This window comes from Polyodon spathula, chromosome 1, assembly GCF_017654505.1.
Source record: "Polyodon spathula isolate WHYD16114869_AA chromosome 1, ASM1765450v1, whole genome shotgun sequence".
NCBI classification, from domain to species: Eukaryota; Metazoa; Chordata; class Actinopteri; order Acipenseriformes; family Polyodontidae; genus Polyodon; species Polyodon spathula.
The window spans coordinates 10735316-10760897 of NC_054534.1; the positions used below are offsets into that span (position 1 = coordinate 10735316).

A 25582-nucleotide genomic window follows, 5' to 3' on the forward strand; every position below is an offset into this window, starting at 1 on the left:
TTCAAATTGCTATCGATAAAATGCAATTGTGTTTGTTGTCCGTAGCTTATGCCTGCCCATACCATAACCTCACCGCCACCATGGGGCACTCTGTTCACAACGCTGACATCAGCAAACCTCTCGCCCACACAACGCCATATACGTTGTCTGCCATCTGCCCAGTACAGCTGAAATCGGGATTCATCCGTGACGAGCACTCTTCTCCAGCATGCCAGTGGCCATCGAAGGTGAGCATTTGCCCAATGAAGTCGGTTACGATGCCGAACTGCAGTCAGGTCAAGAGGACGACCAGCACGCAGATGAGCTTCCCAAGACAGTTTCTGACAGTTTGTGCAGAAATTCTTCAGTTATGTAAACCCACAGTTTGATCAGCTGTCTGGGTGGCTGGTCTCAGACAATGGCGCAGGTGAAAAAGCCGAATGTGGAGGTCCTGGGCTGGCATGGTTACACATGGTATTCGGTTTTGAGTCCAGTTGGACGTACTGCCAAATTCTCTAAAATGACGTTGGAGGCGGCTTATGGTAGAGAAATGAACACTTAGTTCTCTGGCAACAGCTCTGGTGGACATTCCTGCAGTCAGCATGCCAATTGCATGCTCCCTCAAAACTTGAGACATCTTTGGTATTGTGTTGTGTGACAAAACTACACATTTTAGAGTGGCCTTTTATTGTAACCAGCACAGGTCACCTGTGTAATGATCATGCTGTTTAATTAGCTTTTTGATATGCCACACCTGTCAGTTGGATGGATTATCTTGGCAAGGGAGAAATGCTCACTAACAGGGATGTAAACAAATGTGTTCACAAAATTTGAGAGAAATAAGCTTTTTGTGCATATGGAAAATTACTGGGATCTTTTATTTCAGCTCATGAAACATGGGACCAACACTTTACATGTTGTGTTTATATTTTTGGTCAGTGTATATTTTTTAAGCGTCAACAAGTAAACAAAGGACTGATTTCATCTAAATCCTTTGACAGCCATATACTTAGTGACCAAAATCAGCTTTTAGAAATCACTTTGCAACCTAGTTCTTAATTTATCTCTTTTGAAAATCATGCTGTATATGTCGTGATCATTATTTTTTATATCATACTGACTGCTCTAATTTTGAATTTACATGTATGTTTCAGTTCATTGTTATTATTATTATTATTATTATTATTATTATTATTATTATTATTATTATGATTATTATTATTATATTATTAGTCCCTCAGGGATGGAAAAAGGCTACCATTGTTAGCAGGTCTGGTCCATTCCAGATTTTACTATGAGCTTAATTAACTTCATTAACCACCATGTACAGGCAACAAGTCTCAGAGATTGACTGGTTAACCAGGGGTGCTAATACAGCAACGGGAGTCTTATTTCTGGTGTTGACCTTGTTAATAATAATAATAATAATAATAAATAATAATAATAATAATAATAATAATAATAATAATAATAATAATATAGAGACAAACAAAATATATATTTTCTGCAGATGAGATGTAAAATTAATGTCCTATTGTAAGTGACTCTGCATATAATGCACAGTTCACAGCCTACCTCTGTAAAGGGCTTTGTGATGGTGGTTTACTATGAAAGGCGCTATATAAAAATAAAGATTATTATTATTATTATTATTATTATTATTATTATTATTATTATTATTATTTATTGTTGTTGTTGTTGTTGTTGCTGTTGTTTTCTGCCAGTTTTTATTACATTAACGTTCATCCATATAGATAGATACATATATGGGTGGATAGATAATACCATTAGATAACTACATTGCACTGTGTAACTGCGACCTTGAAAAATAATCCGATGCAGAGCTATCTTTTTAAAATAAAACTACATTTCCCAGACGGCCTTTGGTCGCTGCGCGTATTCAGTGATCGCCATTTCCTGGTTCGACCTTCGCGTATAAATGAGAAAGGGTGAAGAGTCAGAGTTCGTCAGAGAAAAGGAGCCCAATGATACCTATATGCCCAGTTGTCTCCTTCACCTATGGTGGGTAAAACACAATAAAATGCAGGAAAACGATGTTCACTTATGGTAAAAAACGCGAAATACAAGAGTTAATGCAATCATCTGGAAGAATGCGGCGGTTGACGGGGCGTTGCTTGCGTATTTGTGTGTTTATTTTGCTCTCCGTTTTGTGTGGAGGGTTTTCACGGTTACAGACAAACGCTCAGTCTCCATGTCTCTCTGTCTCTCCGCAGTGCCCAGCCGGCTAGGTGAAGATGCCAAAATGGCTACCAGCAACTACTTTGGCTTCACCCATAGTGGTGCTGCGCAATACAGGTGAGAATGTCTACATTCACTTCTGTGTGGAAATGAATCCAGCGAGCCTGCTCCAACAGCACAGGAATCAACCGTGGTTGCTGCAGTTTGTTTAGCAGTGTCCGATTGAGGAGAGTGATGGATGGGGGCGGGGGAATGAGTATGCAGTAAAGATGCATCCTACATACATTACAATCGCAAGCGCCAGGGCACGAATGTGTTATTTACACATTATGTACCGGTCAAACTGGGGTTATAATCGCATAGAATTGTTATAATGTCACTTTGTTGTTGTTGTTGTTGTTTAAATTTATTATAATAGATTTAAAAAAAAGACATTTGGTCGATCCCTTATTGTGCTGTAAACATAAAGTATATTTACGATGGTGGTCCGGCGCTTTTAAAACACCAATGCGGCAGCTTAGCAAGGACTTTAATGACGGTATTTTTTTTTTTTTATATATATAACTGTCACTAGTTTTTAGTTATGTATGCAGTTTTGATGCTATTGTTGCGGTTTTGCATTATCTGATAAATACATTCCCCATACCCGTAAGTCATGCATGAAGAAAGTGGAAAGGTCAAATATGCCACAACAAAGGGATTGAAATTGAAAACAGATGTCTAAAAAGGATGGGCCTAGGATTTAAAAACAAAAAAGGCCATTTTTTTGCACGTCTTTTTTTTGTTGAAGAAAGCACTGTCGTTTTACTGTGGTGTTCTCCAGTTTTTTTAGTCCTAGGGAGTGAAGGTTCACTGTGCCATGTTATGACAAGCGTGTTTTGTTGTTTTTAAATAAATGCATTGCAGTTAAGCCTACTTGTATTTTTTTTGTAATCTTCTCTTATTGTCTCGCATGTCTAGATAACACTTTTTTTTTGTTTGTTTAATAAAATGTACTAGTAGATCCTTGTTCATCCTGGGGAAATGAAATCTGATCAATATAATACAGTACAAAACCACAGTTCTAAAGATGTAAACATGGTGTCAAGCAATATGAACTTTAAGGAGCTTTTAGAAAATTGATTTTATATGCACAATTTGGAGGGCAAGTTGACATGTACAGAATGTGGACTTCCATAACCTGAATTAAATCAGATTTATGAAACAAATTAATATCAGGAGTATAAGTAAAAAAAAAAAACAGTTGCTCTTAAGTGATTAATGGTACATCTGGTCATTGTTTCTCAAGCTTGGCCTAATCATTTTAGTGTCCTCCCTTGTCCCAGTTGAAGTTGTTTTATTAAAGTTTTTAAAAGGCAAACGAGAGTACCGCATGTCTCACGTCATTGAGCAATGAATAAAGAATCTGAGCTTGTTTTGTGTAAAACCTGCAGGAAAGCTTCTGCTTCTCATTGGGACAGAAGATGAGAGGGAGGTGGGTATATTGATCAAGCATTACCATGCTTTATCAATACCCAGGGTTGGAAATGGGGAGCTTGAATGTGTTGCTTGGATTCTGAGCCATTATCTAAGAATGGCTAGCCGGTGCTCACTACACGAGATTGAAGTCTTGTTAAAGAATCAGCTTCCTAAAAAATATGGTTGCATTCAGCATACTTTTAGTGAAATCCCCCTCCTATCAGAACTACACGGAGTAAATAGAAATGTATGCAACTGAATGGGTGAAATGAGTGGCTGCAGAATTACACAGGAATACAGCTCTCTGGCTTGTTTTTGCTGCCAATGCCAACACGTGTACAATGTTTATGGTTATAGAAATGTATTCCAACTGCACCACTGTTTTAAGCCTTCAGCAAATATAATGTGTTACTTGTGTCCTATTGCAAACAGTATTTGCATGCACTGTTGATGTAGATCAAACACCCTTTATATTTATCAATACATGATTGAGCAGTGCATGTATCCAGTCCTCCTTTTCCTATGATGTTTGAGAAGCAATGGGCTGCAGTTGTAATTTGTGGATCCAGTGAAGAGCTTTCTTAACCCTTTCTTGACTCAAGGGGATTTGTTATTCAGATGCTGTTTATTTGTCATTACCACTCATTCTTCAAACTCCCTCTTTTTGTGCAGAACAACTTTTAAAGTGATTGTGAAGAGGTACTGTTTTTAAAGTGTTGCACTGATCAGAAATCAGGTTTATATTTACAAAGACTAAATGCAGTTTGTCTATGGAGAAAACATCTCTTTACTGTAATGTCTTCAGACCACAGCACAGTGATATGTTACCTGTACCACAGTCTAGATGCACAGTCTTGGACCAATGCTGAATTCTCAATATTGGCACAGTATAATTGACACAATAATGCCTAGGGAAACCTTTTAGAACAATGTCTGTACAAAATCTTTACCTGTTAGCATGGGCCTGTTGAACGCGTTCCCATAGAAGGACATTCACTTACTCATCCTGTATCTGCATGCAGGATTCAGGCTTTTTTTGCTGGCATTCAGGTTTTCTCTGGTGCTTTTAAGTCAGCATCTTTGCAGAAAATCTGAAATGGTTTGCTTGTGTTCAGAATTTCACTTGCTTAGTGTTATAAAAACTCTGCAGGTAAAATGTAATGCTACCCATAATTTTTACCTGACAGACTAATATGAGATCTGCCAAATCTTGTAGTCCAGTGGTTAAAGAAAATGGCTTGTAACCAGGAGGTCCCCAACAGTCACAATCACTGTATGACCCTGAGGAAGTCCCTTAACCTCCTTATGCTCTGTCTTTTATGTGAGATGTTTGTAGCTGATGCATAGTTCACACACCCTAGTCTCTAAGTTGCCTTGGATAAATTAACAAATAATTAATTAATATTGGCTTCATGTTTGTTGCACAACGGTATTTTGGGATTCTCTTAGCAAGTTTGATCGTGGGTATTGACAGAGCACACTCAACAGTAGTTCCAGAATGATTTAGTGTTGACCTTTCTGGAGAGGGGTGGGGTGGGGTCACAAATATCATCTTTAAAATAAAACACACACAAGCTCTTGTCCTGAATAACACTTGCGCTAATGTCTGGCTAGTTCAATCTGCAGTTGTCCTTGTCTGAGTTTGCTACTTTTATCTTTCCAGCCAGCAGCCAGCAGCTGGGGTAGCCTATTCCCACCCAACAACAGTGGCCAGCTATACTGTGCACCCGGCGCCGGTTGCCGCACACACTGTGACGGCAGCCTATGCCCCAGCTGCTGCCACTGTTGCTGTGGCCAGACCAGCCGTGGCTGCCACTGCTGCAGCCTACGGAGGGTACCAGCCAGCACACGCTGCTGCGGACTATGGCTATGCACAGAGACAGCAGGAAATGCCACCACCACCACCTCCGGCCACATCGCAGAATTACCAGGTGACCTGTCGCTGAGTAAACATTTTAGTGCTGACCTCGCTCATAGTTTTTTTTTTTTTTTATTTGAATGACCCTTAAGTATATTCTTGCTGCTTTTCAAACGTGTTTGTTTCCTTCATATGTGACTGTTTTGAACAAGTATACCTTTATTTTCGGAGGCGGGGGGGGGGGGGGGGGTCTGTTTTGTAAACCAGTAGTAGTAAATCTGGGTAGGAGCACTGATTTGGAAAAAACAAGTGCACCCTCTAAGATATGCAAATGTGTGTTGTTGGTGATCAGCTGTAAACCTAACCTTGGCTCGCTGTACAGCATTTCCTCAGCTTCACTTCATTCATCCTAATCCGCTCAGTTTGCATGTGTGATTTCAGGATTCCTATTCCTATGTGAGGTCCACAGCTCCGGCTGTAGCCTATGACAGTAAGCAGTACTACCAGCAGCCTGCTGCCACAGCGGCTGTGGCTGCAGCAGCTGCCCAGCCACAGCCTACTGTATCAGATTCCTACTATCAGACAGGTACGCTTAACACAGCCTGGGATTCGTCATGGAAGAAAAGTCTCCAAGGTCAATACAACTTTCTTTTCTTTTTTAAATCTATATAGATGTATCCAATAAGTCCTGGCTAGAATGACTGTGTGCTGATTTGATTGTGTTTTTTTAATTTAATCTTGTGTTTATTGCAGCATGTGGCACTACAATAGGAGCAGTAATGCTGTGCCTATTGGATTATTGTATTTATCTTTTCCATCAGTATACTGTTTAGAAGTTTGGTTTGGTAAAGATTCTTTTTTTTTTTTTTTTTTAAATAAACATAGAATGATTCTGAATGTGACATATATCCCAAATTACTTTGTAATTTACCAGCCCAAACACATTATGTTCAGGTCATAGTTTCCATTCATTGCTTGTTTGTACATGATTTTAACTTTATAATTTTTTATGTGACAAATGGGTTTAGACCTATAGTGGTAGCGTTTTCTTGGAATACATAGGAAGATTGCTGTTCCATAAGAAAATAAATACCAATGCTATATTAAAAATGAAGTGTTGACATGTCTTAAAGCTAGAAACAAACTTGCATACCAAGTCAGTAGAATTTCAAAATGTTTTCTTCTGTTTGAAGCTGCTGAAACACATTCAGTTTAAATCTTTGGTGGGAGTTATAGCTGTGTATGAGTACATGTTGAATTGTTAAATGATTGATTTGCAATGTGAAATATAGATTAATCCGTAATGCATGTGAATGCAAGAATTTTCATTGCGTGACGTTTTTTTTTTTTCTCCAGCAATTAAAATGTTGATAGTTTAGATAAATTGTGTTTTCAGTCTAGTGATATTGATACATTAATTACTAATCTGATCAATTTAGGTGACTGGATTTATTTCACTTTGTATTTTAAATTGATGCTTGTTTGTTTATGCTGCGTGTTCTTCTTAGCACCCAAAACAGGATACAGCCAAGGTGCAACACAGTACACCCAAGCCCAGCAAACTCGACAAGTGACCGCTATAAAACCAGCCACTCCTAGTCCTGCAACCACCACCTTCTCAATATACCCTGTATCTTCAACTGTGCAGCAAGTGGCAGCTGCAGCAGTGCCCTCCTACTCCCAGAGCCCCACCTACAGCACAACAGCTGTTACTTACTCTGGTAAGCTGGAGGGTTCTACAGAATTGTATTGCTTTTATTGTATCCATTTTAACCAGTTAACCATGGCTGGGTGTAACGTCTGAGTGCCAGAGTCGATGACGTTGGGTGATATTTTGCTCAATGTTATGGAGATCAGTTTCATCTTGCAATCCAAATAACTGGATCTTGTATCAAACTCTCAAAGTTGATTCTATGCACTTTTTTTTTTACCCAGGCACATCTTATTCCGGGTATGAAGCTGCAGTATACTCGGCTGCATCCTCTTACTACCAGCAGCAACAGCAGCAGCAGCAGCAGCAGCAGCAACAAAAACAAGTGGCAGCGGCTGTAGCAGCTTCAGCAGCCTGGACAGGAAGCACGTTCACCAAAAAGACTCCATTCCAGAACAAACAGCTCAAACCAAAACAACCCCCAAAACCACCCCAGATACATTACTGTGACGTCTGCAAGATCAGCTGTGCAGGGCCTCAGGTGTGTTCTGTGAACTATAAGGCAATTATGAGGTTTTACTGACATTTTGGGAAACCCTAAACGGTGTGCACAAACTTGCATGTACGTTTTGCTTGTAAAACATACAAAAAAATCTTTCAATGTTTTGATTGGAAGTCTTCTGTGGTATAATAAAGCATCCACTTAGAGCACATGTAATTATGTGAGTGATGTTTGATCATGGCTGTTGTAAGAAATTAACTCTTGTGGTAATTTTATAAAGATGCCTCATTTATTTTAAACACTTGCTGTACAGGTTCATTTTGTGAGCACCAACATGTACATTGCTTGGCATGTCAAAATACTATTTAATGTATACTGTCACAGTTGGTGGGTGGTTTTATGCTTGGGACATGACTTGCATTACGGAAGTTAGTGTGACCAAGATGAAGCCACAATTTTTACTTTTTCACTAATACAAGAATAATTGTGTTGTGTTTTTTTTTTTTTTTTTTTTTTTTTTTTTTTTTTTTTTTTTTTTTTTTTTTTACAACCCTTTTAAAACTGTATGGAAAAAAGTCCTGTGCATTATATTCTAATTATATTTTGTTTAACTAATTTTTGTTTCTTAACTTAAATTTCTCCCCAGACTTATAAAGAACATCTAGAGGGGCAGAAGCACAAGAAGAAAGAAGCTGCTTTAAAAGCATCCCAGAGCAGCAGCAGCAGCAGCACCAGCACCACCAGTGGCAGCTCTGCCCGTGGTACCCAGAACCAGCTGCGCTGTGAGCTCTGCGATGTCTCCTGCACTGGGGCCGATGCGTACGCAGCTCACATCCGGGGAGCAAAACACCAGAAGGTAAGCATGCCCAGCCAGCTCACTGTATACTCTGTGGTCTCCGCCCTAGCTTTCCTTGCTCTAGAGCTGACGTCATGTGCTGCACTGCAGTTGTGTTGGCTCCATCTCTAATCACTGTTGCATCTTCCAATGCTGTTGGTCCACTTCTATGATCCTGATATGGGATTCGGGGTTATTTTCAGTGCACGGTAAATAAAGTGAAAGGCTTTCTGATATTTCATTAATGTGCCGTTCTGGGGATTATATACAAGCAGAATTTGGATTACAAAGCTATTAGCATTCATTTTTAGAAATGTGTTCATCTTGTAGTACCCAAAAAGGAGCGCTGCATGTTGTACATAATTAATACTTCTTTCTGTTCTGACTTCTTTATTTTTTAAATAGGTGGTTAAGTTACACACAAAGCTTGGCAAGCCCATTCCTTCAACCGAACCCAGTATGGTAACCCAGACTTCCACCTCTTCAGCTTCCAGCAAGCCAGCAGGTCCAGCCACGGCCAGCGGAACCAGCAGCACTGCTTCTGCTGCCTCCTGTAGCTCCTCTTCATACTTGAAACCTGTCAATATAGTGAGCAGTAGTGTACCGAACAAAACCACTGCCTCTGCTGCTGCTGCTGCTGCTGCTGCTGCTTCCATAGTCAATGCTGCCACTGTGAAGAAAATAGCTGCCCCGAAGATCAATTTTGTGGGTAGGTTCTCAATGTGCCAATTTGTTTTGCCCAAGGAAGAAAGTAAATGTGATGGATACATCGTGCAGTATGACAATCTGCCATATCATGTATTGGTTATGGAGGTCACACAGTGGAGTCTGTAAGACTGTTTCAATAAAGCATTGCATAAGGTAGTCAAACGACGGCCTAAACAATTAAGACATCTCTTTTTGGATTTTTTTTTTGTTTTGTTTTTTTTACACCTGTGACGTTGAGTGGTGGAGAATCATGCATGGCTTAGCTTTTTCTCTGTCTGCACAAATAAATGTTCGATTCAAGCTTGCCAATGATAACCTGATTTTACCCAGAGTAAGTATGCTGTAAGCCAGTTAGTCATTGCCAGAGATCCAGTCAGTACTCACTGAAGGGCGCTCAAGTAAATCTGCTGTGTCGGAGGGTGGCAAGTCTGAATAAATGGCAACCTCTTTTCTGTTGGCATGTTGGGTCTTATGCCACCTCCTTTGTGTCCAGAGAAAATATTGAACTGTATTTCTGGGTCAGATCTGGTACACTTGTACCAGGGAACCTGGGATTCCATGATGTGTTAGACTTTTTTTTTTTTATTAATTGTGCATCTTGCCATCCATTTACATTAATAAATATTTTAGCAGTAACTGGTGTCTAACAGGAAGCTGTATAAGGAGAATTCTGTTAGTGAGTTTTTACAGTGTTCATGGTAATGTGCACTTGTCTACCAGTTGAAGTGCCTTACACATTTATTGGGGGTAGGGGGCAGGGGATAATGTATTCTGGCTAATGTGCTGGTTTATGTTCTTTTGGAATACTGTGCTTTTTGTCAAAGGGGAACCATTTTATAATGTAATGTCATTCAGTTGCTGTAACAAATGTAATGTTTTCTCAGAACTAATGATTTCCTTTCTCTCATTCCTTTCATAAGGAGGTAACAGATTGCAGACTACTGGTGCTAAAATAGAGGAGATTAAAAATGATGGTGCAAAGTCAGTGCAGCCTGTGATGCATGCCACCCAAACACAGGAGATGAAGGTTGACGTGGCACCGGAGCCAGTTTCGACACAGTCTACACTTGCTGCTTTACAAAGTGATGTGCAGCCTGTTGGACATGACTATGTGGAAGAGGTAAGAGTTATTGATCTTGAAAGGATGATTGTATATGACTGGAAGAGGTATGATTGTTGTTCTTGGAAAGATGATTTTATATGACTGGAGTGTTGGTTGACGGGCGTGGCTGTGAATTTAAAAGCTGTTCTGTGTAACCTCAGTTTTGTTTAATATCAGGTTCGCAATGATGAGGGCAAAGTGATCAGATTCCATTGTAAGCTGTGTGAATGTAGCTTCAATGATCCAAATGCAAAGGAGATGCATCTGAAGGGAAGGAGGCACAGACTACAGTACAAGGTCAGTGGGGGGGGGTCTGGGTTCTGTTGAATATTGTGCTTTATAGTTTGGATGCTGACTTGCATGGGCACATAGTATCCTGAGAGCCTATTCCTTATATCATGTGCTTCAGGAAACCAGTGACTTTTAAAAATAAACCTTATGATTGTATTGTTGGATGGATGCTGATGTCTTAAAGATCAGCATGTGCATTACTGTCTCTTTATACAAAACAGAAAAAAGTAAATCCAGAATTGCAAGTTGAAGTGAAGCCCAGCATCCGAGCCAGGAAGATCCAAGAGGAGAAGATGAGGAAACAAATGCAGAAGGAGGAATACTGGAGGAGACGTGAGGAAGAGGAGCGCTGGAGAATGGAAATGAGGTACAATGAATGGACAAAGAGCGCTTTTAAATAGGAACACACTATGCAATCTCTTCCCCTTGTAATACCAAGCTAAGGGATTGGGGAAACTTTAGCTTCTGCCTAATTTACGAATGGCTTGCCGTATTGTGTAGTGATATTACTAGCTAATGAGAAGTGAGAAAACGTTGAGACACGGATAGCTGTAGTGTCCTTTTTTTTGCCCAATGGTCATACAGATGATGGCCAAGTTAAAATTTACAAGCAGGATATCCTGTGTTTTGTTAGTGCACGCAAATCGATAGTGTGTAAAGTTTGATAGATGGTGCTTTGAGGCGGGTAAGTGTTTTGAAACATGAAAGGTGTTTATAAAAGTGAATTGCTTCAGGGAATGCTGTGTTGGTTGCAGGCGATACGAGGAGGACATGTACTGGCGCCGGATGGAAGAGGAGCAGCACCACTGGGATGAGCGCCGCAGAATGCCAGATGGGGGATATCCACAGGGACCCCCTGCTCCCCCAGGCCTGCTGGGAGTCCGACCAGGCATGCCCATTCCTCAGCCACAGGGACCAGTGGTAGGTTCGGTATATTACCCTCATCTAACAGTAACCCAAGCCATACAAGTGTTTCAGATATATAGTGCGACCCTCATCTACTATAAACCATGCAAGGGTTTCAGATATATAGTGTGACCCTCGTCTAACACTAACCCAGACCATACAAGTGTTTCAGATATATAGTGCTACCATCATCTAACGCTAACCCAAATGGAGTGTTTCAGATATGTAGTGCTACCTCAGTAGTTTGGTTTGTTCCCAGGTACTCCTGGACACTGCAGTACATTTACTGTACTTCACTGTAGAAGAGCCCTTTGCAGACTCACTATTTCAGTATTTCACATCTTTTCTGGTGTAAGTTGGTAAGCAAAATAGAGGGAACACTGTATATAAAAGCTCCCCAGATTAAACTTTGTACTGTTTTCAGCCCCCTCGGCGCCCAGACTCGTCGGATGACCGTTATGTAATGACCAAACACGCTGCTATTTACCCAGTGGAAGAGGAACTGCAGGCTATCCAGAAAATAGTGTCCATCACTGAGCGAGCTCTCAAACTGGTGTCGGATATTATTACTGACCAGGATAATAAGACCAAGGAAGATGAAAAGAAGGATGCCCAGAGAGACAGGTACACAGGAGCAAAGTATGTGTTCAGTTTCTATATCTACAATATCACTCTGTGTGTGTATAACTTCATTGTTAACGCTTTATGAATATCTTGCCCATTTACCACCGGTAAAACAAAAGCCTTTGTGTTAATAAGTTGTAATCTTGTCTGTATATAACTATGTAGTTACATTGATGGTACCGATAACACTATGTAACACAATTTTTGTTCCTGGGTAGTAAGTGTTATTTCCTAATTGCTTATGCCTCAAAAGTATAGAAATTGGCTATTATTCCCCACAAACTTTGCTTTTGTGACCAGGACAGTGATATTTTGAAATATCACTATTTCCAATGAGAAAACGGGCGAATGTGTGTAAATACAGTAATTGTAAATCTCAAAACTACTCACTTCTAAATCTTAAACTTGATGATATTATTTATTATTATTATTTATTATTTAGCTGCTGCCTTTTATCCAAGGCAATGTAACAGTGTTGGACAAAATAAACTTTCATTGTTGTAAGATACTGGATTAATGAAAGTACAGCTGTTGTTTAACACAAACTGAAGTACGGACGTATCATATTCTGACATTCAGAGTTTTTATAATGTTTTGGTTAGAAATAACTTCTATTTAATGAGCTCAACAATGCAATAAAATTTAAATAACCACTGCATTCTAAGTAATTTTTTTTTTGTTTGTTTTGTTTTTTTCAATGTAATTGACGTGTGAATGCCAGAAAAAGACCCGTTATTTCATTTTCGGTTAAGAACGCACTGAAAACGTAAATAACAAAGGAGTTTCTTGATTAAACATACAAAATTTATGACCTGCCCACACACACACACGCACACTTATTCATATTTTCAGGAATTCGGGTATTGGATATTTTTGGAACAGTTTTTTCGTGTTCTGAGACATAATAATTTTAAGCTGCTAATTGGCTGCATTATGCAAATAAATTGAACTAAGGATTTTAGGGATTGTAATATCTAGTCTTTTTATGGGCTGTTAATGTTTTATAGATGCCTCATACACTGAACTAGAGTATCCAGGGTTACTAAAGATACAATGTCCTGTTACACGCACCAAGTATAAGCCTGTCATTCTTGGCCTGCTACGTACAAATCAATAAACTCAGCAATATATGAAGGCATACAGTTCCTTTCAAAGTACCATAGATTAAATTCATAGTGATTCTGTTCCAGGTCAAATCAAATTGTTCTATTTTTATAAACTAGCTTTTTATCTTGGTTTTCAATCAAAACATCTTACATTTTTGTGTATGAAGTGTTTTGGGATCCTTGTGATGAGAGGCGCTGTAGTTTTTGGGAGCATGATTGTGAAGAATGGAAGTACAAGCTGATTGTATTAGTGTTTTGCATTGCTGTTCGCTGGCTTCTGTGTGGTTACCAAAGCAGTTTGTTGCACACAGGGCTCTGAAGGGCGTGATGCGTGTGGGAGTGCTGGCTAAAGGACTGCTGCTAAAGGGAGACAAGAACGTCAACCTGGTCCTCTTGTGCTCGGAGAAACCCAACAGCAATCTTCTGACGCGCATCGTGGAAAACCTCCCTAAACAGCTTGCGGTATGGAGTCTTCTGAAACTTTGTTCAGGAAGATGAATTGGAGCTAGCATTTAATGGGGCTCCATGTGAACAACATGTGGTATCCAGGGATGATCATAAGCATGTCATCATTTTGAGATTATGACCAATTACATTTTTTTTGGTTGAATTTTTCCTGAACTATAATTCAATCTGTCTTGCTTTTCCTTTTTTTTTTTTTTTTTTTAACAGCTGGTCACACCAGAGAAATACGAGGTCAAGGGTTCTAATGAAGAAGCAGCCATCATCCTGACTTCCTGCGTCGAGCCTAGAATGCAGGTGATCATCACCCTGACGTCTCCAATCATCAGAGAGGAGAACGCATGCGACGGAGGTTGGAAAGAGATTCTATTTCATACGTTGTGCTCTGACATTAACTTCTCAGAAAATATACACTTGATCGTGTTGAGCATTGTTGCTGGCACAGCAGGAGCAGTAATGACATTTCTAGGAATTCGTAGGCTTTTAGTAGCTCGGAATGGTTCTGTATTTGCAAGTATCTTTTGCGCTCCAGCTTTCAACTTTTTTTTTTTTTTTTCACCAAAACATTTAAAGTAGTTTGAATAATATGTCTTCAGTACTGCCTTCAAAAAGCCTTGGTGTGTACAAGCTGTGCCACCACCAGTTTAAGCAGACTGAATACAGTTCACCCTGCACAGCGACGCACGCCAGCCAGCCTGTTGTGTCCTTGTTTACCATGGAGCGCTAGTTTGAGGGCTGTTCATTGCCAGTCTTCGTTTTTAATTTTTTTAATTTGAAGTCAAACGGTGTGTTTGTCAAGAGATCCATTCCACATGGAGGCATCTGAGACATTACTCTGCCCCTAGTAAAGAACAGGGCCTTAGAGGAAGGCTACTGCATTCCAGTTACACAATACAGCCAAACTAAAAGCATAGTTCTCCTGTGCCATTTGAAATGCACAGCCTCATTTTTGTTGATGTCTTTATTTTATGCACAAACCACGTAGGTGCTCTTGCACGGCAGATGTGCCGATATACCTTAACCCTGTTTCACTCTTTTATATGTAGCAGTTGCCCATTCAGCAATGTGCTGATGTTGAATACGTTTATTACTGCTTCTCCTGTGCCAGTTGGAAGCTCTGGGCTCTCCTCTTATGGTGCTTTTTATATAGGTTTCTGAAAATTCTCAACAAGCATGATCAGTGTTTGCATTCTGGTAAATTGAACTGAGATGTCCTAGGTAAGATTAACTTTTGTTTCCTGTGTACCAGTGGGATTTGCATGACTTTTTTTTAATTAGAAATATTTGCATTGAGTTAGTTAAAGTAATGCATTCTAGAAGCAGTGTTATGTTCATGTGACAATGGATAATGAAATCATCTAGTCAGATCACGCTCTGTCTGTTCGATTGTAAATGGTCACCTTATCGTCTGAATATTCCCAGGGAATGGGTGGAAAGACATGACTGTTGCATAAGTGCGTTCATCAATAACAACTTCCCCCACAGGAAACAAATATTACTTTTGTCTGGATAAGTGTATATATGTATAAAAAAAACATCACCATTCTGAGGTCCCCCTGTCTTAAAGTGCTCCCCTGAGAATCAATATGCTCCTTTGAAAATCTTCACTCTTTATTTTTTACAATTAAGAGTGGTCACTTTATTAAACATAATACGTTTAAGGCTTAGACAAACCATTCTAATGAAGATCCATTACCTCCGACTTGGTGATTTTAAACTGTTACATAAATGGAGTGGAGCTGTGCAAATTGATGTGATTTTTTTTTTTTTTTTCTGCCTAATGGATGGCCTTGGGGGAGTAATTGAAACGTTGAGGAAGGCTTTGTGAGAGGAATCCTTAGCAGGATCTGGGGTGGAGGAGACTGTGTTGAAATGTGTTCTGGGTTTGAAGACAACCAAAAAAAATGGAATGCATGCAGTAATGTTCTAACCCTTGCTGGGAGCATATTTATTTATTTTTTTCCAGCAAGATGGCTGTATGTATCCATAGCTTATGAATCCAGTCCAAAGCCTTCTTTAATCATCTGCAAGAACTATATTCCATCAGGGGCTGCTGCTGCCACGGCTTCGGAAGGATTTTTGACCAAGGTTTTTCCCTGAGCACATTGCCACACCTAACACGCACTACTAGGAACACGGAAGGTCACACCGCACTAGCGTTCAGTGTATCAGCACAGGCAAGATCTAGATCTCCTTCATGCTGTGCAATACAGTGTTCACGTTCTAGCTGGGCACACTTGGGATCTTTTTGGATTGCCCAGCATGGTCCTTTACTTGTTTGAGGGACTGTATGGTGACTGAAGGAGAGAGGAACAAAAACAAATTATCTTCTGATGACTTCTGGAGTCCCAGTGTAAATAGTTTGCCTGGGTAGGTCTCTGACTACGAAGTACATGTTCTACTGTTCAGTGTGAACACAGCACATGTCTGAATGTCTTCATTAACCTCTTGTGTTGATTTGTATTGCTAAAGTATGCATTTAGCGCTTCTGTAGGAGCCAGCTCTTGCCCTGGTTGTTTTTTCAGATTCTCTTTTGATCTGCATACCCTAATCTTCAAGAGGTTAATCTTCTTTTTTTGTCTAATGTAGATTTTTGATTTGGTTCATTCGTACATTGTGGTGGCAGTACCGTGCTGGTGTAAAAAACATGCTCACCATAAAATATAGCTTTGCATCTGCACAGGTCATATGAACTTGTCATTGAAGATTTTCAGCATGGATTTTTTTTCCTTTTCTGCCGTCTTACTCTAGTGAGGTGTGACCCAGCAGTCTTCCTTTCAATCTCAGTTACTTCAGCATTAGTCACACAGGTTATTGAAAGTTTCCACATTGTTTTGTGGTGTTGAAATTGCAAAATGCTAGTGTAGTTTTATGGAGTGATCCTTTGGTATGTGTGGCATTGTGTTTTGTGTTTCAAAGTGTCTTGCTCTCCTGGTCAAACACCCGTTCCTCACCACACCTTTGACAATTCGATCCATTTTTAGATGTACCCTCGGGTATGGTGAAAGACCCAGCGGACGTCTTGGACAGGCAAAAATGCCTTGACGCTCTGGCTGCTCTCCGCCACGCTAAGTGGTTCCAGGTTCGGAACATTTTACTTTCTTATTGTAGCCTTATGAGATCCTACGTTTTAGATGCAAACTACATTATTTATTTTTCTTGTGGTTTTAAAATCAATATATAAATGAAATATTTTACATTTTTGTTTTTACTGAACACACATCCAAGGATGCCTGAAGTAAGTTCTTATGACCAGAAAACATGTTACTTCAGTGTCCTTTTTTATTTTTTTTTTGTTTAATTTTCTAGTACTTTTGAAAATTGATCGATTTTTTTTATTTTTTTTTTTCTGGTCATTTAAGTCTATTGTAACATAAGGCATCCTTGTATTGCTTCAACATTTTTTCATGGTATTTCTTATTCTCTATCGATATTGTGTAGTTTTAAAACCTCGCTCCATAAGGCTGCAGAGTATCTTGGCTTAATATATATGACCCCTCCCCCCCTATAAGCTTTCATGTGAGCTTTTGTAATCCTGTATTGATTCTTCGAATAGGGAATGACAAGAGAGGACAATCTGATTGGTTTACTGTGACATTGTGCTCTCAGGGAATGCACAGCGAAAGTAAAGCAGATTTCCTTCACCTTTTCAGTCCCTATGCTTTTCTTCTAAGCTGTTTAACAGAAATTATACTGTAGTATGTTAAGTATGCAACTACTACTAGAGGTCAAGGTTTGTAAGGCGACAGAGTTTTCTTGTGCGTCTTGCAAACTTTGAGCTCTGTTACTAACGGCGAGGTAAAATACTGCTGTGAATGGCAGCTGCTCTTGTTGAACCATGAGATTTCATATCGTTTACAAGCTTCCATTGTGAACAGTAGTGTTAAGCCTCTAAAGAATATTTGAAGCTGCTTTTACTAACTGCTTGTGAATTTATTGCACTCAAGGCTAGAGCCAATGGACTGCAGTCGTGCGTGATTATTATTCGCATTCTACGGGACCTTTGTCAGCGTGTCCCGACCTGGGCTGCGTTTCCAAGCTGGGTAAGTAACACAACGTTTATTTTTTTTCTAGCTCTGTTTTGGCATCATTACAGAATCTAAGATGAGCTTCTTTATGCTTGCAGATGGGGCTGTAGCAGCAGAGCTAGCATTGTTCCCAATAGGGACACCTTGTAGGGTGATTATCATTTGGGAGGTGTGTGTGTGTGTGTGTGTGTGTGTGTGTGTGTGTGTGTGTGTGTATATATATATATATATATATATATATATATATATATATATATATATATTATAATATATTATATATATAGATATTTCTATATATATTATATATATATATATATATATATATATATATATATATATATATATAATCACATATTTCGTGTTTAATAACTGGGTAAACAAAAAAGCAGGATGTTAAATATCAAACCACATGACATTGTGAAAATGAGCAGTGTGGATAATATCGGTAGAAGAAAAAGGTCTGATTTTGTTGTAATACATGTTTCTGCTGTTAAACTGGTTGATTCGTCCCACTTCTATAAAGATCAGAGTTGTACTCCTGGTAAGCCTGCAAACAAAAATAATCTGAGTGGAATTAGAGTGCACCAAAGAGTTTTCTGCTGAACTGCAATTTTTTCTCCAGGGTAAACTAAGAGCTTCATTGTGTTGTTGTGTGTGTTTGTGCTCAGGCTATGGAGCTACTTGTGGAGAAAGCTATAAGCAGTGCTGCTGGACCCCTGAGCCCAGGAGATGCATTGAGAAGAGTTTTTGAATGTATTTCTTCTGGGATACTGCTTCCAGGTAAGACTGTACAAGAGGGTCAATTCAGTGGTCTTTAAGGTACTTTGCAAATAAATCATTTTTTATTTTAGCAATGCATTTCACATTGACTCCTCTTCGAAGGTGGTCATTGTACAATTATTGCATACAGCCCTCAAGTTATAGAAGAGTAACCGTTTTGCGCTACATTTATTCAGCACCTGTCAGGCACGTCGGGTCCAATTTATTCACACGCACTGTTTATTTTATACATGCTGTTTAAAAGTATTTTTTTACAGTAAAACCAGGTTTAAAAGGCACTGCATAGCAACATTACACTCGGTACTGCATCTCCAGCCCCGCCCCACTCTTTGCTTGCTGTATTTTTTCACATACCTCTTCATAGTCATGCATACTGATAAGTCATCTCCTGATCACTCATTTTATTACCAAACTCCTTAGTAATGCGATCAAAGTCATTATTTTATTACTGTAACGTCTCAAAAAGCTTGCCAAATGTCTGATTCTTTGAGTGCTGGATGCAGAAGCAGCTGTCTTTATGTCCATGTTCTGTTTGTGGTGCAGGGGCTATGTGTATTGCTCAGATCCACTCCCTGTTTTTTTTCTTTGCTCCTATTGATCTCACTTGGCCATTAAAAGCTTTTCTCTGCTTTTTCTGGAGAAAAAACAACTACACCTATGCTTGACGTCTTTTTAGTGATATCGGACTGGAAAGGGTTAAATGTGTTATGTAGCTGAAAAACACCAAATCCATTTTTCAGAAGCCTTTCACTTATTAACTTGTTTATAAATGTAAGAAGTATTTTGCTGAACAAGATAGCCGCTATCTTGAAGTTTATCATGCATTGTAATGTTTTAAAGTGCACTATATGTAAAGGAAGGTAAACCAACTGGATGACTATTCAGTCCTGTCAATGTCTTTGCTGTTAATGTTATTTTTGAAAGTCTGAATTCCATGTGACTTCAGTGGATGTCAGTTTGAAATGGTCAGTACGTAGAATACACAATTTGAAAACCCCCTCTAATTTTCCATCTTGTAGCTGGTATTCTTGAAACCCAGAAGAAAATGCTGCTTTTCTTTTTTTCTCTCAAGTTACTGTGGAGAACCACCAAAATATTAACATTGTCTGGGCTCAGGCTGGAATGATAGGGGGTAATGATGTCACCACTGCAACTGAATACCCTCTTCATTTTTATTAGTTTGGACGTCATCCTAATATGTAAAGATGGGTTTTTCACTGGGGTACCCCTGGAGGTACTTCTAAGGGTAATAGGGGGTACACAGGATGACTCGGAAATGCACAAATGAAAATGAAAGTAAGAGAAAGTAATAATCTTGAGTTTAACGGTATGATGTATTTTCTAAACCACGATGTATACTTAGTTAATTACTTATCTTACTTACAGTGCAGACTATTTTATAACGACTTTTCACAATAGAAAGCGAAAGATTCCTAAGCACTACATTTTTAATTCTTTTGCATCCAAGTTACGAATGAAGCCTTTGGTTTTCTGTCTCAGCAATTTGTCAGTCTCAGACTGTTTTTAAATAAATTGTGCTTGCTGCGTTTCTCTTGACTGATACGATAGATAATAGCTACTGTTGCTACTTTGGTAAATTAATAGGAAGGTGGTGATGAAGTGTTAGTGCCTTGTTCTTGCTGATATTTTTGAGTATTTGTTTCATTTACTAACAGTCTCGCAGTTGTTTAGTAGGACGGTTCATATTAAATGTGACTTCTCTTATTTAATAGCCTTCATGGATATTCTCGTGCATGGCAGTTTTCAGAACTTGATGTCTGTGTTCATTAGTTGGTTCTAATGAACACAGTAGCTCACCGATGGACAAACGTTGAATAAAAAAACGCACCCATATCGCCTTAAACTGTGTGAACTCTGATCTTGGTATAGAAAAAGTTGCGGGTTCACAACAGTGGTAGTTTATACCACGGTTTACCATAAAACTGGTATACCGTGACATCCCAACCCATTACACTTGCTTGTTAGCTTTTCAGAATACATTGTCATCGCTCGTTAGATTCGGTACAATGTTCTCATTCGCTGCTAGTCGAGATGGACTGTGCGTGTGTGTAGCACTGATACAGCTATGTTAATGTTGCACTAGAGAAACAAGTGTCTACAGATAGCTTATTGAGTGGAGTAGTACCTAAATGTAATGAATTGATTTTACAGTGCTGACACTTTGTAACCTTCAGCAGTGACAGACATGTAATATGTGTAACCATGTATTCCTGTGGCAATTGATTTAACCTATTGATTTGCTTAATCTTGCTAACTCTTGTGTGTAGGTGGTCCAGGCCTGGTAGACCCCTGTGAGAAGAATCCCACTGATACACTAACATCAATGTCCGAGCAGCAGCGGGAGGACATTACCTCCAGTGCACAGGTATGGCTTTTATGTTCTTTTGTAGACACACGATCAGTGCCTTGGGAAGACAGTCTGTGGATAAGTGCCGAGAGGCCTTGCATCTGTCATTTTACAACAACCTTGCAAATGCTGCTGTTGTACGTCTTGTGATTTTAATCCAGTTATGTAAGTATTATAAAATGAGTCTTGTAAATCGTAGCACTGTAGAAAGCCCCTTTCAGTTTTAGTATGGATGTGATCAGAGCTACACACAGAAAATGCGTGATCAGGATTTTCTGTTAAATGTGCCTTGTCCTCCTCTCCCTCCTGCAGTTTGCTCTGAGATTGCTTGCGTTCCGGCAGATCCACAAAGTCCTGGGAATGGACCCCTTGCCGCAGATGAACCCGCGCTTCAGCGTCCGCAACACCCGGAAGAGGAGGCGGGACAACAGCGATGGCGTGGATGGGTTTGAAGGAGAGGGAAAGAAGGACAAGAAAGATTATGACAACTATTAGAGTAGCATTGAGCCTTCTTTCTTACTGACCACAACATGCTCATTTAAACTAGTGTCTGCATAGAATTTTGCTTTTTTACTTTTTTTTTTTTTTTTTTTTTTTTAAATTGTGTGCTATCTGTATTGTAGTAACACAGCATACAGGAGTGTGACTCGCCCCACTAAAACGGACAGAACTGGGTATTGCAGAATGAAAACGAGCCCTTTTGCAGGCAGACATTTAGTTTTGGTTCTTCCCCCTAGCCCGCTAATAATGTCTGTGCACACCATGTCCTTTTGATGATGGCTCATCTTTGCAAATAACTGACTTTTATATTAGTGTGTGGAGTTGTTTTACCACTTAAAATACTGAGATATAAATAAGCCCTATAAACACACCAGTGCAACATGAGCTGTTGGTGGTGGTTGAACCCACCTAAATGAGTGGTGTAAGAACTGCTTTAATATTTAAGTTTAGGAAAAAACTTCATTTTTAAAGACGCCACAAATACTACTTCAGTTTGTTTTGTTTGTGGGTGTTTGTTTTGTTTAAGTCTTTTGATTTTGTCAAGTGGTCGTCTTCCTTTGCACATTGCAAAGTGTGTGTAGTTGCTTTAACATTTGGGCTAAAAATGGTTTCCTTTTCAAGGTCAGATTTCTTTTGCCAGACACCATTGAATGTGTCTATAGATCCTGGCTCATTGTGTAGTCCAGTTCTGAGGTGAAGGCACAGATTGCTGCAATTTTAAACTTTGTGTTTTGGTAGTGAATTTATAAAAAAAAAAAAATAGGTCTAATAATATATAGTCTTGCAATAGATGTTACAAAGCGTAGTGTGTTGGCACCCTTTTATTACCTAAACCAAACTAGCATGGCTTTTCATTTTGTTCTTGTGTTATGGCTTTTTAAAGTTTTGAAGGTTTTATTTCCTAATTTTTGAAGATTAATGCATAGCTCTCCACATTGCTTTAAATCTTGCATAGTACCTTAAAAGAAAAAAAGTTTGTGCCTGTGACATTTGAGTGTCACTGTAATGTTGTAATTGCGGTTTAAATGTAAATCCACCCTCTCCTCTTTGATGCTTGTTAGTCCCTGTCAAAGTACTACTGCGTTACAATGGGCAAATAAACTGTTCAAAAGAAGAAAACCTGTCTTCCTATTTTGTACCCACACACAGATATGTTGATATGCTTCCATTTCGAATGATTACACCGCGTAACAGTTTTTTTTTTTTTTTTTTTTTTTTTTTTTGGTTCCTGGGTAGTAAGTGTTATTTCCTAATTGCTTATGCCTCAAAAGTATAGAAAATGGCTATTATTCCCCACAAACTTTGCTTTTGTGACCAGGACAGTGATATTTTGAAATTTACCTATTTTCCAGAACATTCCAGATAGATTCAGTGCTGAGTAAACTTGGAGTAACTTCTAGAACTTTCCAGTAATATAAATAGTAGTATAAATACAGGGGCCTTAAGCCCACCAGTTCAGTTTAGTTCCAGCTGCTTAAGTGGATACATATCTGCATTTTTCTGAGATGGCATCAAGAGGCTGCAAGCATCCGGCAGACGCATTTTGCTATGTCTGGCCAATTTATCAAGACAAGAGCGAAAAAGTACTCCATGGAAGCATCTGCTAAGATGTGTGAGGTCTACAAGGCATATTTTGGGATGCCTGTCAGGTATCAAGACAAACTCTGGGCACCTCATTTCACCTGTGAGCACTGCAAAAAAAACTCTGGAAGGTAAGATGAACAATTGTTGTTCTGAATTTTATGTTATAAAATTTTATTTTTAAAATTGTAAAAGTTTTTAATTTTAAAATGTTTTACAATTTTCAATGTTATTGAAAAAATATATCATATATGAAAAATGTTGTGAGAATCTCTTACACATTAGTCATGGGTGAAATAAATGTATTTTTGTAGGATGGTACAGAGGGGAAAAGAGAGCCATGAAGTTCGCTATCCCAAGAATTTGGCGGGAACCCACTGACCACTCAAGCAACTGCTACTTCTGCATGGTGGACCCTTCCAAACGTCGGACTGGCAAGAATGCACCTGCTATCACGTATCCGGACCTTCCTTCATCCATCGCCCCGGTGCCACACTGCCATGAGCTCCCCGTACCCACTCCTCCGGAGAGAGAGAGAGCAGCCGTCTTTAGAAGAGAGCAGCAAGTCAGAGAGCGAGGAAGACGTTGTAGATCCAGATGACAATTTCAGAGGTGGAGCTGAGGAGAGAAACCCATACTACCCCAACCAAAAAGACCTCAATGACTTGATTAGAGATGTTGGTCTCTGCCGTCAATGCCGAGCTTTTGACGTCTAGGCTGAAGCAGTGGAACTTGTTGGATGAAAGTGTGCAAGTCGCAGATCAGAGGAAGCGTCGCCAACCTTTTTCCAGCTTCTTCACCCGTCAAGATGGGCTCTGCTTCTGCCACAATGTGACCAGTCTGTTCAAGGCAATCAGAATCGCCTGTAACCAGAATGAGTGGCGCCTCTTCATTGACAGCTCATCCAGGAGCCTCAAAGCCGTGCTGCTCCATAATGGTAACAAGTACCAGTCTCTTCCCCTGGCTCACTCGGTGCACCTCAAAGAGGATTACAGCAGCATCAAGACCTTGCTGGACGCCTTGAAGTATGATGAGTACGGCTGGGAGGTCATAGGAGACTTCAAAATGGTGGCATTCCTGATGGGTCTCCAAGGCGGTTTTACCAAGTTTCCCTGCTATCTTTGCCTTTGGGACAGCAGGGACACCAAGGTGCACTACCACAGGTGGGACTGGCCACAGCGGACCGAGTTCTCTGTGGGGAGGAACAACGTCAAGTGGGAGCCACTGGTGGACCCCCGGAAGGTGCTGATGCCACCACTGCACATCAAATTGGGCCTTATGAAACAATTTGTCAGAGCTCTAGATAAGGAGTCGGCAGCCTTCAGAAACCTTCAAGACTTCTTCCCTAAGCTGTCTGAGGCAAAGGTCAAAGCCTGTGTCTTTGTCGTACCACAGATAAAGAAGATCCTGGAGTGCAATGAATTCCTCAAGAAGCTCACTAGTAAGGAGAAAGCAGCTTGGAACAGCTTTGTCGTAGTGGTTCGGGGCTTCCTGGGCAATCACAAGGCCGAAAACTATGTGGAGCTGGTTGAGACTGGTGAAGAACTACGGCACAATGGGCTGTAGGATGTCCTTCAAAGTCCATATCTTTGATGTTCATCTTGATAAATTCAAGGAGAACATGGGAGCGTACTTGGAGGAGTAAGGCGAGCGCTTCCACCAGGATATACTGGACTTTGAACGCCGCTACCAAGGGCAGTATAACGAGAACATGATGGGAGACTACATTTGTGGGCTGATTCGTGAAAGTGATTTACAGTATAATCGTAAATCTCGAGAAACTACTCACTTCTAAATCTTTTGTAGTCATTTTTGTATTACTTTAGTATAAATACATGTTAATTTGGAATCACGTTTTTTTCTGACTTTGTGAACGAAAAGACACATTTGCCCGTTTTCTCATTGGAAATAGGTAAATTTCAAAATATCACTGTCCTGGTCACAAAAAAAATAGCCATTTTCTATACTTTTGAGGCATAAGCAATTAGGAAATAACACTTACTACCCAGGAACAAAAATTGTGTTACATAGTGTTACTGCTACTTGTCCAGTCATATTTATATTGTGGAATTGCGCTTGCAGTAGTGCATAGAGGGGTACATTCACCGTTCTTCAACTCCTCCCTTCTATTCACAAAACAAAGACCTTGAGCAGCACATCTTTCAACTTTAAATCTTGACCTGTAGAAAACGGTGGTGATGATGACGGTGGCAGGGAGAAGCTAGTCCATAAACAGCAGTGAGTGTAACTTTAAGAATGAGGAGTTGAAGAACATGAGCAGGGACAACAAATGAGGAGTGGCATGACATGCAAAAACAACAGCAAGGAGGCAGTGGAGTTAACTGTTGCACTTTACGGAGGAGTGGGACCAGACCATATTTCAAATTAACAATGTTGGAAATACCCCACTACACTATGTGTCACAAGTATTAATAAAGATAAGCAGTTAATCAGATTATCTGGAGCGACTGATTTACCAATGGTCCATGATGACTCTGGAGGTATTCCTCCATGCCTTGTATTTATACTATAGTATGCTCAGGACATACATGTCTACAGTCTGATTCTGTTCTCTTACTAACTATCAATACAGCTGTTGCTCCATTCAAGTGCAACTAACCACCCTGTTTTAAATGGTTACTG

The 25582-nt window shown here is 39.7% G+C and overlaps 1 protein-coding gene across 6 annotated transcripts; it reads left to right on the top strand.

Annotated features, from left to right (window-relative positions):
- The first annotated feature begins 1893 nt into the window (after positions 1–1893).
- LOC121314079 (zinc finger RNA-binding protein-like) lies at positions 1894–22469 on the top strand. 6 transcript variants are annotated; one of them, XM_041246916.1, is made up of 20 exons: positions 1894–2001; positions 2214–2295; positions 5300–5567; positions 5936–6128; positions 7003–7215; positions 7430–7686; positions 8294–8503; positions 8888–9191; positions 10111–10310; positions 10470–10589; positions 10805–10950; positions 11339–11504; positions 11914–12128; positions 13531–13681; positions 13892–14033; positions 16666–16763; positions 17629–17724; positions 18378–18489; positions 20778–20875; positions 21170–22469. In XM_041246916.1, exons 1-20 carry the CDS (start codon positions 1965–1967, stop codon positions 21350–21352), a joined length of 3291 nt encoding a protein of 1096 aa, XP_041102850.1. In that variant the 5' UTR covers positions 1894–1964; the 3' UTR covers positions 21353–22469. The 6 variants fall into 6 exon arrangements, with proteins under 6 accessions (XP_041102850.1, XP_041102869.1, XP_041102860.1 ...); XM_041246935.1 differs by having other exon boundaries at positions 11914–12113; XM_041246926.1 differs by having other exon boundaries at positions 7015–7215.
- Positions 22470–25582: the final 3113 nt, after the last annotated feature.